At 47.4% G+C, this 17,387-nt stretch overlaps 1 protein-coding gene across 2 annotated transcripts; it reads left to right on the top strand.

The window, feature by feature from the left end:
• The first annotated feature begins 1,238 nt into the window (after window positions 1-1,238).
• On the top strand, window positions 1,239-5,974 carry LOC123104561 (probable serine/threonine-protein kinase PBL19). Of its 2 annotated transcripts, XM_044526436.1 has the most exons (5): window positions 1,239-1,508; window positions 1,546-2,095; window positions 3,707-3,967; window positions 4,828-4,950; window positions 5,329-5,974. In XM_044526436.1, exons 2-5 carry the CDS (start codon window positions 1,670-1,672, stop codon window positions 5,761-5,763), a joined length of 1,245 nt encoding a protein of 414 aa, XP_044382371.1. In that variant the 5' UTR covers window positions 1,239-1,508; window positions 1,546-1,669; the 3' UTR covers window positions 5,764-5,974. The 2 variants fall into 2 exon arrangements, with proteins under 2 accessions (XP_044382371.1, XP_044382369.1); XM_044526434.1 differs by having other exon boundaries at window positions 1,239-2,095.
• The last annotated feature ends 11,413 nt before the right edge of the window (window positions 5,975-17,387 follow it).

The following is a 17,387-nucleotide window of genomic DNA, read 5'->3' as shown; positions in this document are numbered from 1 at the left end:
AATATAACTTGTATTATAGAATGCTGACAAGGCGACGTGGTGCAGAAAGTAGAACATACTACTATACAAGCTCTCAAGTATTATGCCTTTTGCTTGTATATCTATTCTGTATGTACTTTTTTTAAAGAAATATTCAGCATGCAATGGATAATTTTTTGCTTATTCTTCCACCATGGCCCACACATACGTCATGATGCGCAGGTCCATACGTGCCGCAGTTGTATGGCCGCCATCTCGTCTTGATGGCTTCTCGTTGGCAAGCCAAAGTGGCGTCATCATGTCGCTCATGTACCTTAATTCTTGCACGTATCTCATGTCACCTCTCCACTTGCGAAAACCGTTTTTTGCACAGCTTATTATTGTTAAGAAGCATGAATGCATCCACCAACCTCTGTTTTGTCGCCCGAACAAAACTGTCTCTGCCATCCCACTTGCATTTATCTTGGAGCTTATCTTTCTTCGACGATCAGCAAAGGTTGGAGCATCAAACTCCTGAAATAATTGTAGAGAATTCTGAAGATGATGGTACTAGTACTGCTAAAAGACGTTCATCATGGGTACTTCTTTTTTTTAGGGGGTTCATCATGGGTACTTCAGTACTTGTGTAGTGCAGTCTAGCAAGTATGTGATGCCACGTCAAAGCTGGTCTAAAGAGAATGAAATGCATGCCTCCACTTTTTCTTTTTTCTTTTTTGAGATGATCCACTGAATTCTTTGGTGTGCGAATGCAACGCACGCACGCGCAACCCGTGGAAGGGGCGAGACACGCACGCTTCGAGGTGAATCTTGCGGCGTGCAGTCAGAGACACAGTGGAATGGAGCGCGCGCATCACGCATGAGTGGCCGGAGCGTCGTGTCTCGTCGAGTCGAGGTGTCGTGCATCCGCCGGGGTTTCGACCATGCGATCCATCTGCGATTGGTCTCGCCGTAATCTCCTGGCCTTGCTGTAAAGCTGCTCAGTTCAGGCGGGTACACACGCTCGGATGGGGTGATTTTGGCTATCAGCGTGGCCGGCGAGGCCTCCCGTCACCGTCCGACCGGTCGCCAACAGTGAAGGACGGTCGGAGGTGCGTCGCGTCGCGTGAGAACGCGGAGCAGAAACCGGTGCGACGGGGACGGGACAGCGCGAGGGACAAGCCCGGGCTTGGAGTCGCCCGGACCCGTCCCCGTCCGCCGGGAGGCCCCTCCACACCGCGTGCCCCAACCCGGTTCCGCACAAAAGGCGGCACCCCACCCGGCCGGGGCAGAGCACATCATCAGGCAGCAGTCCATCCAGTCCGGCAGCACCTCCACCGCCATCAGCTAGCCAGGATAGGACGCAGTACGCGCCCGGCTCGCCGAAACCGCGCCGAGCTTTCTCATCCCGCTGCGCTCCGTCCACGCCGCGATCGCCTCCCTTCCCTTTCCCCCGTCCCCCTCCCGGAATTCGGCACGTTCTCACCGCCCCTCGCCACCAGTACAAAACACGGGCCAGCCTTCCTTGCACGCCTACTCCCCAGCTCTCCCCTGCTCTGCTCTTCCCCTGAGACGGACGGCACAGGCACCGCTCCTTCCCTGTCGTCCCGTGGCACGCCGGCGCCGGCGCGTGAACCGAGCCCCTCTCGTCCGCCACCGCGGCAGCTCACCGGAGAACGCGCCTGCCGGGCGGGACACGCGGAGGCGCCGAGAGATGAGCTGCCTGGGGTGGCTCAAGAAGAGGAAGGGGTCCGGGAGCGGGAGGCGGGGCTCCTCGGCCTCGGCCCCGGCCACCACGATGACGACCATGACCAACACCACGACCACGACGACCACCACCGGGTCGGCGGTGAGCACGAGCCGGTCGGACGACTCCGGGGCGGGGCGGCCCACCAGCAAGTCCACGGGCTCCGCCTCCTCGCAGCGGAGCATCTCCTCGCTCTACGAGGAGCGGGGCCATGGCCAGCTGCGGGCCTTCGAGTACGACGAGCTCCGGGCCGCCACCAACGACTTCGGCCGCGCGCAGAAGCTCGGCGAGGGCGGCTTCGGCGGCGTCTACAAGGGCTTCGTCCGCCCGCTCGACCCCCGGGCCGACCGCATCGCCGTCGCCGTCAAGCGCCTCAACACGCGCGGCCTCCAGGTACGCACGCACGTTCCCTCTACCATCCACCCATGCCGCCATGGCGCCATCTACGAGCGAATTGCGTAGTTTCCTATTCTGCTCTGCTCCCCGCGTGATTCAGCATCCAATTATTTACGCACACCCAGTTTCGTCAGAGTTTTGGGGGGATCAGAATGTGACTAAATAAATCTAAAGAAATTTGCTCCGGACAAAGAAGCATCCCACTTATTTTGAGAATTTGCTTCCGATCAAAATTAGTTTTTTGAGAATTTGCTCAAAAAATTTCATCTTGGCACCGCTCAATGGCCGATGTCCTATTGGGGACGACCAGAAAATGTAGGCAGAGAGCTTCCAGTGAACTCGGCCACTTTTTCAACCCAAAAATTTGTATTTATGTGCACGCGTAGTGTGTGCTCTTGCCAAATTTGACCAAGTGTTCCACCATGCGCACCGAGTCGCCGACTAGAAGTGCAAGGGATTATTAACAGATTCATGGAAAATCTGTTGAAGTGTGGTTGATCCATAGAAAGCAAAGGCACATTAGTCCTTTTTGAGCTGGCAGGGAAAGGAGGAGGCATTTCTGGGTTGCAAAGTCTTGAAATTGGTCTCTTTGACTACTATACTCGGAGGTTAGAGCTTATCTGCAATTTGTAGAAAGTTTGTTAGGAAAAGGCGAAAAAGGGAGGGGAAATGCAGGACTTTCAAGGATCAGATATTGACTATTATAGTCTAGGTTGATTTTGCAATTGGGGTGTAGCGGCCAGATTTACTAAATTTTATCAAAGAGTACTTCAATCATTTTGGAGCAGTTCAGCTCCTGGGGAACACATTGCTATGATTGAGTATATGATTAATGAGAACATACGCATGCTAGTATTTTATCCATCAAAAACCAAATGCTAACAAATGGTAGGATATAATATTTATCCTAACATTCTGGCATCTTGAACCCTGATATAATATTTTGTTTCAAATATATAGATAAGTATACTACTAATGCTGAGTTGAATAAACATTACAAGTAAACGGTGCCCCACTTTGTGTGGCACGCAGGAGAAATATGGAGCCCGGAAAAGGATGTATACCAACCTTGCATGTACGTTCAGCATTGCGGTATCCAATTTGCCCAATCAAAGGAGACAAACGGCCATAATGAAGTGTTCTTGAGGGCAAACCATTACGCTAATGTTGCTGTTCTTAGTTGACTACTATTCACTTTGAGACCAAATCCTGGTTCATGTACCTAGAAAAGAAAGGTCAGCTAGAAACCTAGAGTTTTCAATTCTTCGTGCCTATTTATCCATTGCTTGCTTACGAATAATCTGCTAGCAGCATAAGACTTCGTCCGGCACCATATTCTTATGTTTGCGTATTCAAATTTGATATTCTTCTACTGACTGAGCTACTGCTTCTTCCTTGACCGGTTGAAAAAGGGAATTTTTGCAAGGCACAAATTCGAATTGCTTAGTTTTCGATGTTTACTTCGCGTTGTAAGACTAGACTACTATTTAATGTTAGCGCCATGACTTTTTCTTAATTGCTCGTCAAATGAGCAGTCAGTTTTCAATGTTTTTATATATCAATATTTGTCAGTTCCTAATAGTTTCTACATATTTTTTGTCCTGCCAGGGACATAAGCAGTGGTTGGCAGAAGTACAGTTCCTTGGAGTTCTTGAGCACCCAAATCTTGTAAAGCTTCTCGGGTATTGTGCCGTTGATGGTGAAAGGGGAGCCCAAAGATTGCTGGTCTATGAGTACATGCCCAACAAGAGCCTGGAAGATCACTTGTTCAGCCGAACCCATCCTGCTCTCTCGTGGAACAGAAGGCTTCAGATTATCTTGGGTGCCGCTGAAGGATTGGCTTACCTCCATGAAGGGCTGGAACTTCAGGTATACTTCAGACATCATTGTTCACAATTAAAAAAACACATCATTGTTCAGCTGTTTGATAGTTCCTTCCAAAATTTCATTTACCATCTTGCAAAGAAATCCCCTTGGTAATTTTTGTGAGTGTCGCAACCCAACCGCAAGGCTGCACCAGTGGTGCCAAACAAAATCAAGGCAGCATCATCTTCAGAATCTGCCGTTTTCTTAGTATTCAGCCTTCAGAAATGGGTTGCTGTGCTGTCTAGTGTTTGAGCCGTGCATCCATGTATGATCTATAGCAAGAGATGATGGTAGGGGGTCAACGACACGCACTAGAATTTGCACCACCACGGGGGTGTGAGATTCCTGAAGTTCAGTCAAGGACCACAAAATCCTGAAGTTGAATAGGCTAAGAAAGCATGCTAGGAGAAGTCATGTTCAGTACCCCACCACTACGTGCCTGTGAGATTCCAGGCAGCCAACTTTGTTGGAACTTTCTGAAAGCGCAGTTCAACATTCGTCGGTGCTTCGACACGCAGCCAACGTATCCGATTTCCACTTGGTTTCTCCTAGCGGGGCTGTTGCATCAAGCGTTGTGGGTCTACTGAAGCATAAAGTAGTTAGTCAAGACTTCATATGGTTGGTGAGTATTGAGACATATCAGCTGTCAAGGGAAGGCTAGTAGTGATCATGACTTCAATTTTCTCAGGCCCTTCGTTAGTGTTCTTCAAGGTTTGTTTGGAACATTAGAAAAAGGGAAATCGCGCATCCACGACGGTTTCTCTAGGCTTGTAGTAGTATGCAGTACAGAATTATGTTCTTATATAGTAGTATCAGTTCTTTTTCATATTTATTATCTAATCTGAACTCCTCTGTTTTGCTAGGTGATCTACCGGGACTTCAAAGCGTCGAACGTGCTGCTGGACAAGGACTTCCAAGCAAAGCTATCAGACTTCGGGCTCGCGAGGGAGGGGCCAACAGAAGGGAACACTCACGTCTCAACTGCGGTACGTCGCAATCCTTCTGACCCAGATAGTATGAGAAAATCTCAAGTTTTACACAACCACATTTTGCATCAACCATCTGGCATTTCACTAAGATTCAGCTGGTCCACGGCTGCCATTAAGTGTTGCTGACCCGTGGTGGCACTTGCTCCCACGCATGTTGTTTGTTTGATGTGTACCTGATGACAAGCTTGTGCTCCCTTTGTCAATGGCGCCTCCCTTTTCTTCTGCATTTGACTCTCAATTTCTGAAATGGTTGCATCAACATTGTGTCAGCATGACATAGAACACACGTATTATTACGTCAAGCTTACAACTGCCAGCTGATATATGGCATGAATTTTTTTCTCCCCTAAACATTTTCTTTCATGTGGTGTTCAGGCTGTGGGGACGCACGGGTACGCGGCGCCGGAATACATCGAGAAGGGGCACCTGACGGCGAAGAGCGACGTGTGGGGCTTCGGGGTGGTGCTGTACGAGCTCCTGACGGGGCGGCGGTCCCTGGACAGGAACCGGCCGCAGGGGGAGCAGAAGCTGATCGAGTGGGTGGTCCAGTTCCCGCCGGACAGCCGCAACTTCCGCATGATCATGGACCCCAAGCTCCGCGGCGAGTACTCCTCCAAGGCGGCCCGGGAGATCGCCAAGCTCGCCCAGAGCTGCCTCCTCAAGAACCCCAAGGAGCGGCCCGCCATGAGCGAGATCGTCGAGGTGCTCAGGCGAGCCGTGCAGACCGAGGTGGCCTCTGTGCCAGTGGACAAGGCACCCATCGCCGGCAACGGGAAGAGGGTCAACGTGGCGCCGCCGTCGAGGAGGTGACTGATGTGCTGTCAAGGAGAGTTCCTTGTCCCTCCTTTTAGGCGAGGTTTGCGTATGGTATAGCTATGCGAACATGAGTTTAGATGATATGGGTTGTTGGATTCTTGATAGTGTTTTCGTTTCCCCCTTCTTTGGAGGCTCATTTGAGTGAAGAATCAGTTACTGTGGAATGCAAATTAACCAGCCAATACTACTTGAGTGGGAGTGGCAACCGTTACCTGTTGCTGTTGGAGGACTCAATGCAGCTCATATACTGTACCTGGATATCCCACTCTGAAGGTAAGGAAAACTCCAATGCGTCCGTCCTTCCCGCGTCCAAAGTGGCCACTTCTCGCAGCGTCTTCTTCCTCACGTCGATGGCGAGGATCCATGCTCTGCGGCTCTCGGCCATTCCGTTGCCGGCATTTTCTTCGTGAAATTTCAGGTCAGGGTTCCTTTCAGCCCTGACCATGATGTAAACGACATCTTCTTCGTGTAGGCAGATGGCGGGTTGGCTTCTTCCATTGAGCTTCCCCATGTCATGGAGATGAGAGGACAACTCCGGGTGGCTCATCCCCACCGGCACCTTGAAAATGTTGAGCCCGCAGTCCTTGCGCCATTGCTGACAGGGATCAGCCTTCTCCCATGCCGTGGATTTCCAACATTTGGTAACCAAGGCGGTGGTGCTGGTGAGGCCCTGGCCCTTTAACTTGAATCGCATCTCGAAGAACTTGATGCGGCCTTGCACGATGGCGACGTCCCACCCCCAGACGTCCTCTGACCTGCCCTTGCGCTCGGCTTGTGGCAGCGGGATGTGGCCAAGCACGGCGCCGTTGGCATCGTCCAGCCCGAGCAGGGCGCAGGTCAGGATGCCCTTGCGCAGGTCGGCCCAGGCCATGGAGCCGCGTTCGCCTCCGATCGCGAGCACCTTGCTCGGGCGGAAGTAACAGAACCTCTCTCGCTCGTCGACGTGCATCCACCTGCCAGTCCACGTCCAGGTCCTCGAGTCGAACAGCGAGAGGCAGTCACATGGAGCGCGGCGACGAGGAAGTCATCTCCGACGCGCCCGTCTTCGCGTAAGCGCAGGATACCGGCGGACTCGAGGGGACGGGGGTCGGGGAGCAGGCGGAGCGTCGATGTGGCGCCGGCGGCCTGGTAGACGAAGTACTCGAGGTGCTTGTCGCCGCGGACCTCGCGGGTGACGCTGAGGAGGACCGCCGGGAGGTACGCGTAGGCGTTGGTGCGGGCGTCGACGTAGCCCCGGACGTCGAGGAGGATCGACTCGGGAGGCGTGTCCTGGCCGTCGTTCTCGAGGTGGATAGGCGGCCCGCCGTCCTCCTCCATAGTCCGTGGAGTTCTCGCACTCATCGTCGACGTCCTCAGTGAGTTCTCGAACTCCGTGGACGGTGAGCGAATAGATCAGCTACTAAGTAGACTGCCCATGCGTTGCCACGGGTCAAAAAACGGATTTGTAAGTAATGTTTATTTTTTGATAAAGGGTGGATTTGATTAACTCAAAATGGAGCATCAAGAAGATACAAACATGATGAGCACACATCCGGCCTCTATATAGTTAGGATGCACACAGCCAACACCAATGCACGCACACAAAAACATGCCTGCAAATAGCAAAGTCATATAAGACCAAAGCTATGCATGTAGGCGAGGAAAAAAAACTCCAAAGCGATCAGATCCTGAATCAACAAATTATAACAATAACCATATCTGCACCGACCATGTCATGACATCACTTGGATGACGAGGTTCTTCAACATCAACGCCTTCAAGAAAGGAGCGACACTCAAGTGCCACCGTCACCGGATCCAGCCACCCAAGGCTACAATCTAGGTTTTCACCCTGAAGAATCAGTCCGAGTATTCTGAACAATGCCTTCAAGGTAACGACGTAAAAGCATCGCCATTGCCAGGTATACCCAACTCGGGTCAGATCTAGGCTTTCACCCCAGAGCTCAAGACCGGGTGCTCAAGTAGCACCACCATCAAAGTCATTCATGTGTTGTCGCCACCACTTTTCCACAATCCCAGCAGCTACATGTGATGTGACCATCGCCGCCGCACAACCATCCCTTTGTATCAAGACTTCGTCCATAGTTTGCATCTCGCCGTCAACCACCAGATCTACGGAGACGAAACTCTCAGAAAATCTTTTGATGGTGACCGCAATCCGCAGCGAGGCCGCCGCCATACACTGCGACAATTAGCCGCCGGTGCACTCAACCAGGAACTCCGCCTAGCAGTGAAGACCCGACCATGCCACTGCACAGCAAGACTCCAGGCAGCCATGACCATGTGTAACCGGCCACCTGGACGGCCGCCGAGCATCTGCATGCACGTGCACATCTTAAGCAGCCGTGTGGATGCATCCACGCACCAGCCCCGTACTCCAGGCCATGGACTTCATTTAGATCGGAAGGCCAGAATCACAAGGTAGCCGCCAGATCGGGAGGCAAGCCATGGACAGATCATAAAGCCAGCAGCCAGATCGGAAGTTGACCGCCAAGGGGGAGAACAGAAGGAACAGAAGAGGCCGGAGATGCCCCGCCGCCGCCGTCCGCCGGGCGGCCGGCCTCCTCCGGCGGCGGCGTGGTGAACGGCGCTGCGTGGGAGGGCTTCCGAGGTGGCCGCGACGGCGCCTCCGGAGTTGCCTGAAGCGACCTGGGAGGCTAGGGAAGTTAGGTATGTTTATTTTACTTCCCACAAATGAGGACATTGTACGCAATGTTCAAATAAAACACAAACATAAGTACCTTCTTCTCTCTTCCAACAAACACCAGGCTCCCCTCTAGCCTCTCTTCTACATCGAACTTGTCTCCTGTCGTGTCTTATTTCTCCATACATCAGTCATCCTCTCAATACAAAAGATAATTTGAATAGATAGAATGACATCCATCTAAAGAATGCAATTGGTAAAACAATAAGACCAACTGAAGAATGATATAGTTTCATCTGGAAAAATGTCGTGTTGCCCTTTAAATATTTTTTTCTCGAATACGCATAGCATGCGTATCTTGCATTAAAGAGAGAGAACAGGGGTACAAGAGCCCTCCGCCGAGGGTGTTACAACACACCCACTCCACCGTATCAAGGGTACACACTACACCTCACCTCCGACCCACCTATGTATCCACCTAAAGAAGGGTTCCAAGTCCGACCGTATGAGGCCGGCCGTCTTCCAAGCCCTACCCTCTGAAAGGATCCTACCAAAGAGTCTATTAAGCGACGGGGAGTCGCCGTCAAACACGATCCCATTCCGATGTTTCCAGAGCTCCCAAAGGGAAAGGATGATGATGGTCCGCGAGTCCCTTGCCGGCATGCCGTCCCCTCCTATGTTTACCAGCCATGATGGTAGCATGCCGTCCTGCGTTGGCGTCCACTCCGGCTTGCCTAGTGCCGTGCAAATCTGCAGCCAAAAGGACCGGGAGAAGGCGCACTGAAGCATGATATGGTTCATCGTTTCATCCTCCTGGTCGCAAAGCGGGCAAACCTCCTGATGCGGTAGCCCCCTCCTGGCCAAACGATCCGAGGTCCAACAACGGTTCCGCACCGCGAGCCAAGTGAAAAAACGACACTGAAGGGAGGCCCGATTTTCCCATGTTGTTGCCATTGTCGGGACCACCTCCCTGCCTGAGAACTTCGCCGCGTAAGCCGAGCTAGCAGAGTAGACCCCGCTCCTCTCCCATGCCCACACGATCCGGTCGTGCACTCCCTCCTGGAGTTGATATCCTTGGACCCGCTCCCACAGCGCCATAAACTGGAGGAGCATCGGCCCCTCCAAATTCAGACCCACATACTGCGCCCACGCGCCATTAGCTAATGCCTCGTTGACGTGGAGTTGCCGGCGAACGCGTTTGGGAATCCTGGAGTAGATGGCCGACGCAACTTCCCCGATCCTGAATCCTTCCAGCCACCTGTCCTCCCAGAACAAAGCCTGTCTACCGTCTCTGACCGTCTTGTGCATCGCCGCGTTGCATAGCTGCCTAGCTGCTTTTGGCAACGATATGGTGAACTCACTCCATGGTCTCGAGTTATCTGTCTGGGCGAGCCACTGCCATCTGGCTTGCATGGCGATGTTCATCCACTTAAGGTCCGGAATCCCAAGGCCACCTGCCCACTTGGGGGCACAAATAGCCGGCCATGCAACGGAACAGTTTCCTCCGTTCGCCTCCGCTTTTCCACACCATAAAAAGCCTCGCAGAATTTTGTTTATGGCCTTTATTATCTTGGCTGGGAGCTCCATTGCTAGCATCACATGTATTGGCATTGATGATAGCACCGACTTGACAAGGAGTAGCCTTCCACTCTTCGGAAGTGATGAAGCTCTCCAAGTGGGTAGGCATGTCGCAATGTGTTCCACCAGCCCCTGAAGCTGGGCTGCTGATTGCCGACGTATGGTATATGGGAGCCCAACATATCTTATCGGGAATCTCCCAAGTGAGCAGCCAAGGGTATCAACCACCACCTCCATTTGGTCCTGCGTGCACCTGATCGGTAGCGCAGCACTCTTGCGCAAGTTGGCCTTGAGGCCCGAGGCAGCAGCAAAAATCTCCAGAATGAGTGAGCACGCCCGCAAGTCCATCATGTGTGGTTTAAGAAATACCATGACATCGTCCGCAAAGATTGACATCATGTGCCGTAGTCCGGATGGTGCAAGGGGGGCAAGGAGGCCAAGCTCAGCCGCCCGATGGAAGAGCCGCTGAAGTGGCTCCATGACAAGAAGAAAGAGCATTGGCGACATTGGGTTCCCCTGTCTTAGTCCACAATTGTTGTATATTGGCTTCCCTGGGACTCCATTGACCATAACTCTCGTGGAGGATGTGGCAAGGAGCCCACAGATACACCCAATCCACCATTGTCCAAAAGCCATAGCATGCAAAACCTCCAATAAGAATGGCCACTGGACGTAATCAAAAGCTTTCGATATGTCGAGCTTTAAGAGCACGATGGGATCCCTCAAGACATGAAGCCGCCTATCTGTTCCTTGCACGAGCATGAAATTATCATGTAAATATCTGCCCTTCACGAATGTGCTCTGGTGCTTGCCCACCAAGCAAGGTAGCTGATGACTCCCAAGAGCTCTTATCGACGGAGTCGTTTGGCACCTCGATGTCGATTCATCACATCCTGGGGTTGAAGAAGGTCCCAAGGGTTCTGGTCTGTAGTCGCGGAGCTCCTCCGCCCCATCCATCTTCGGCAACAAGGACACCAGCGCCTTGTTAATTGCTGGCATGCCCCGTGTGTCTCCACGGTAAAACGCGTCCAGCGCCCTAAGCAAGTCCAACTTGATGAGGCTCCAGCAGCAAGCCCTTTAAATATATTACAGTGTATAGTATTACTCAGTCCAGTGGATTCAGCGGTTTGCACATGTTCCAAATATAACACATCTTGCTCTCCATGATGCTAAATGCCAAGCATGTGTAATGAAAGACGTGGGGCATGAAGCACCCCGTCACACGCCAAGGCCCCTCTCAAGTTCTATTGGCAAATGGGGCAGTAGAACCAGAAAACCGGAGACCTTCTTTTCACTCCAGTGGCTCCAACAACAAATAAGGATGATCATTAGCCAAGAAAACATGGAAACGTGGTTAGTAAAGTAGTTAACTCTAAAAATGATCACTTGCACCCGAAGACTCATTCACCAATCTCAACGGCATTACGTAGATTTAAAAAATAGATGGTTCTGCAGCATACCTTTACAAAATAGTCATAAATAGATTTTTAAAATAGTGATAGTCATACATGTTAGCCGACCACCAAGACAAACTTCTTATGCCTCTCATTGAGGAAATCGTGGCACAAATGTTTGCGGTTAGAACATAAGGTAAACTTTAATTAACAAAACATCAAAATAATGATTTCCTACCAACCCCATCTTTTGTCAGGAACATAATTCAGATCATGTTTGGCTCCTTTACATGTCTACGTCAGATACACAACTTGCTACTATTTCTATCCGAACAAGTAAACCTCCTGGTATAACAAATTGTTGGTGAATCCTATGACTCCTGTCGATCAATAAGTCTAGTGCCTAAACATATCGAGTGCTACAAAACTGATTAGCAAAATAAGTTAGAAAAATCTCTTGAAGAAAATATGTCAGAACTATTCATTTCAGATTCCCAATATAAAGCACATAATACCAGCCTTTAAAATTTCAAATAATGTTTACTCACTGAAAGTGATCTACCTGAAAATGTACAAGTTTGTCAGAACGGTACTTGAAAGATGAGAAGTTGACACAAGGTTCATTGTTGAATAGGTGTTATGAAAAAAAGCAGACATATGACAAGTTATTTCACAACATATAGTCATGTAATAACAATTATGAAGTTATGCGGACATCTCCTTGTTGAACAAATTTAGTTTACAATAATTATAATGGACCCTCATGTAAACAATAAGCTATGTTAAGTTTTACCAACATGGAAAAGAAACATCACATGATGACAGCTAGTTGCCAACATTAATAGCTAGCAAATTGCTGGAAGAAAAATGTATGCTAAGGTCTTGATCATTACTTTTCTATTTCTGAGAGATTGATCATTACTATACTACTCATGAAATAAACTGATCCTGTGTATTCCCTTCTTCTCGTACAATATTATAATCAGTTAAATCCTATCCAAATGCAATGCCTACTGTAACACAAAAACTGAAATAAGTGAACTAATCAAAAGGTTCCATTTGTTATCTATCTTCTATTGGTGCTCGTGTGAGTTACAAAGAGTATTTACAAATGAATGAAGGTACTTCCGATCATATGTCTTCCAGGCAAGCTGATCAACATCGTGCTTGATGGCACCTCTCTCCTCTCAGAACGAAGCTTCTGGCATACTTTACTTTCCCTTTGTTCAAGTTCAGAAATTGGCATATATTTTTCATCACAAGGACTCCTAATTTCTCATGTTCCTATAATAGTTTAACGCCCCCTGCTGTGAACATGTACCCATATTTAACTGTATGTGGACATAATATACTGGCACATTATAAACAGAATATACTGGCACATTATAAACAGAATATACTGTCACATTATAAAACAGTTAAATGCACAAACCAAGAATCTTAGGCACCTCTATGCTCTCTTGTCTCTTTTGTAGCAAATCAGTGATCAGGGCCCTAGGGAGACATGAACACCACAGGAAGTCAAAATCTCTCACCATAAATATTTTTCCAACCTGAAAACCACGTGTCAATACTATCTGTGTCAAAATTGTGCATAAACCAGGGCAAGCCTAAATATAAGCATGGACCCAAAAAAAATATGTGGACATCTTATGGCACTTCACACCTGCAAGTCCATATAGCCATCCAGAAATAAAATTTGGCTCTAAATATAATAAACAGAGAAAGAAGACCAAAGGAATAATACCCATGAGCAAGGATTGAATGCAAGAACATTTAAGTAGTCAAATTTGCATATTCGGGCTTTAGAGTCAAAACGCAACTGAAGTTGTTAGTGTGTTAAGTATTGAGGGTGCCAATTATACTGCTTAACTGCATCTCCTAGATCATCACTTTTGCAACGTTAAAATAAGCATTATACCATCCGACGGAGGGGCGGCTAGGTGTCTCATATGTGACAAACGTAAATCTTTGCCTCCTGTCGTCCTTCATCCCCGTCTTCTTCTATTGAATTGCTGTCGGTCACAAATCAACTACGTGATTATTCAAAAACTAAAAAAAGTCCCTCAAGCATTTTAGTCCTACTTAAAATTAGTAAATTATAAGTTTGACATACCATCAACATTAGAGAAATCCATACTTGTCTATCATGCTGCTTCTTAAAGAAGTAGGTTGCCCCAGAAGTAGCATGAACATTTGCGACATTCTTCAATATTGTGTCCATCGCAACATGGATATACTTCAAACTGAAGGATACAAAGAATATCAGAAAGTGCAGCAGATAGAGTTTAAGAAAGACTACAACATTCAATCCAATACTTCGTTCTTAAAGTCGAGGAGCGATTTCTTCACAGCTCATGTAGGAAAATTCAACTCAAAATGTTCTGAAAGCCTAAAAAATGATTCAGGTTTATCATTATCCTATCAAACTAATTGACCATGAATAGAGACAGAGCAGATGAACTGCAACAAATATTCATTAGAAATTTTAACAACTAAACATCGGTAGAACAAACATTTTCTCCCTCGATGAACTTTAAGCTGTCAAAACAAAAGCATTGATCTGATTAAAGTAGTGTTCCTTTGCGCATAGTTCTGACCTCTTATAGTGGGAAGAAAAAAATAAAGCGTGTTTTCCATATTTTATCAAGTGAAGGAGTATATAATGATAAAATAAGTAAGTTTTTAAACTGAGTAAACAATTCCATATTCTGATATACCAAATTGTAAGTACATACCAACTATACTGAACATAAAGTAGTGCTCAGCTCAAAATGATATGTAGATCTGACACATACCTAAAGATGCTTGTGATTAGCATTCCGACAAATATGATGTTCACATGCAACCAAGCTTTGACTAAATTCCATGTTAGTGGTTTAGTTGGGATAACACTAGAGAGGGATAGTGTAGAAACAATGGTCACTGATACGATGCTCTGTCGTAAAAGTGTAAAACATGATGAAGACACTATCAATGTCACCCAAGCAGCATAGACACAACGCAGAAAGAAAACACAATTTCCTTAGAAGTACAGTCATTAATAAATAAAATTACCTGGTAAATCATCAGAAATATTCCAGCGTTGAAACCATATCTCTATCTTTTGTGGCCTGTTTCATCAACACAGAGGGTTCCCGTCATAGAGATATGGGCCATAATTTTTTCAGTTATTTAAGGTTCAGAAGTTGTTTTCAGATTATTTTTGTTTTTAAGACATTGATCAAGCGAAGCTATATGCCTGTTGCCAATGCCTAGTGCTTTTCTCCCAGGAGGGGCGTCAGGATCAACATGAATGCTTAACGGAGGGTTTGTACGGTATAAAAAAGAACTCTTACAATCAACAGTAATCCAATTACTGAACCAATCAATCTCATTATATTGTGTTGAACAGTGTTCACATTCAGGTTAGCTTATATATCTTGTGAAGCATCTAAAATTAAAATCTGAACCATTGGACCAAGCATGTGTATATGAAACCAATGGCACTTCCAAACATACCATACTAGAGGATAAATTATAAGCATTTGCATTCTCCAAAACCGTTACCGTGATCTAGAGCAGCATGGTCTATCCAGGCGCCTCTGGTGAGAGTGGCTGCGTCCATGGTAGGTTCTGTCTGCATGCGTCACGGTGTCCGCAGGCAACAACGGCTTGACTCGATGATGTCTACTACACAACCTTCTTCTTGTAGACGTTGTTGGGCCTCCAAGTGCAGAGGTTTGTAGGACAGTAGCAAATTTCCCTCAAGTGGATGACCTAAGGTTTATCAATCCGTATGAGGCGTAGGATGAAGATGGTCTCTCTCAAGCAACCCTGCAACCAAATAACAAAGAGTCTCTTGTGTCCCCAACACACCCAATACAATGGTAAATTGTATAGATGCACTAGTTCGACGAAGAGAGGGTGATACAAGTGGTATATGGATAGTAGATAAAGGTATTTGTAATCTGAAATTATAAAAACAGCAAGGTAACTAATGATAAAAGTGAGCGTAAACGGTATTGCAATGCGTGGAAATAAGGCCTAGGGTTCATACTTTCGCTAGTGTAAGTTCCCTCAACAATACTAACATAATTGGATCACATAACTATCCCTCAACATGCAACAAAGAGTCACTCCAAAGTCACTAGTAGCGGAGAACGAACGAAGAGATTATGGTAGGGTACGAAACCACCTCAAAGTTATTCTTTCCAATCAATCCGTTGGGCTATTCCTATAAGTGTCACAAACAGCCCTAGAGTTCGTACTAGAATAACACCTTAAGACACAAATCAACCAAAACCCTAATGTCACCTAGATACTCCAGTGTCACCTCAAGTATCCGTGGGTATGATTATACGATATGCGTCACACAATCTCAGATTCATCTATTCAAACCAACACAAAGGACCTCAATGAGTGCCCCAAAGTTCTACCGGAGAATCACGACGAAAACGTGTGCCAACCCCTATGCATAGGTTCATGGGCGGAATCCGCAAGTTGATCACCAAAACATACATCAAGTGAATCACGTGGTATCCCATTGTCACCACAGATACGCATGGCAAGACATACATCAAGTGTTCTCAAATCTTTAAAGACTCAATCCGATAAGATTACTTCAAAGGGGAAACTCAATTCATTACAAGAGAGTAGAGGGGGGGAAGAAACATCATAGGATCCAACTATAATAGCAAAGCTCACGATACATCAAGATCGTATCACTTCAAGAACACGAGAGAGAGATCAAACACATATCTACTGGTACATACCCTCAACCCCGAGGGAGAACTACTCCCTCCTCGTCATGGAGAGCACCGGGATGATGAAGATGGCCACCGGAGAGAGATTGCCCCCTCCGGCAGGGTGCCAGAATGGGTCTAGATTGGTTTTCGGTGGCTATGGAGGCTTCTGGCGGCGGAACTCCTGATCTCTTGTGCTCATGGATATTTTTAGGGTATATGGAGATATATAGGCGGAAGAAGTACGTCAGGGGGCCACGAGGGGCCCACGAGGGTGGAGGGCATGCACAGGGGGGGGTGGGCGCGCCCCTTGCCTAGTGGCCTCCTCGCAGGTCCCCCGACGTGCACTCCAAGTCTTCTGGGCTTCTTTCCTTTCAAAAATGAGTTCCGTGAAGTTTCAGGTCAATTGGACTCCGTTTGATTTTCCTTTTCTTAGAAACCCTAAAATAGGGTAAAAACAGAAACTGGCACTGGGCTGTGGGTTAATAGGTTAGTCCCAAAAATGATATAAAGTGTATAATAAAGCCCATAAACATTGAAAACAGTAGATAATATAGCATGGAGCAATAAAAAATTATAGATACATTGGAGACGTATCAGCATCCCCAAGCTTAATTCCTGCTTGTCCTCGAGTAGGTAAATGATAAAAGAAAGAATTTTTGACGTGGAATGCTAGTTGGCATAATTTCAATGTAATTCTTCTTAATTGTGGTATGAATATTCAGATCCGAAAGATTCAAGACAAAAGTTCATATTGACATAGAAATGATAATACTTCAAGCATACTAACTAAGCAATTATGTCTTCTCAAAATAACATGGCCAAAGAAAGTTCATCCCTACAAAATCATATAGTTTAGTCATGTTTCATTTTCGTCACACAAGAGTGCTCTCATCATGCACAACCCCGATGACAAGCCAAGCAATTGTTTCATACTTTAGTAATCTCAAATTCATAAACTTTCACGCAATACATGAGCGCGAGCCATGGATATATCACTATGGGTGGAATAGAATAATGAGGGGGTTATGTGGAGAAGACAAAAGGAGAAAGTCTCACATCAACGAGGCTAATCAATGGGCTATGGAGATGCCCACCGATTGATGTTAATGCAAGGAGTAGGGATTGCCATGCAACGGATGCACTAGAGCTCTAAATGTATGAAAGCTCAACAAAAGAAACTAAGTGGGTGTGCATCCAATTTGCTTGCTCACGAAGACCTAGGGCACTTGAGGAGGCCCATTGCTGGAATATACAAGCCAAGTTCTATAATGAAAAA

The sequence above is a fragment of the Triticum aestivum genome, chromosome 5A, assembly GCF_018294505.1.
Source record: "Triticum aestivum cultivar Chinese Spring chromosome 5A, IWGSC CS RefSeq v2.1, whole genome shotgun sequence".
Classification (NCBI taxonomy): domain Eukaryota; kingdom Viridiplantae; phylum Streptophyta; class Magnoliopsida; order Poales; family Poaceae; genus Triticum; species Triticum aestivum.
This window is presented reverse-complemented; position numbering and strand designations above follow the sequence as displayed.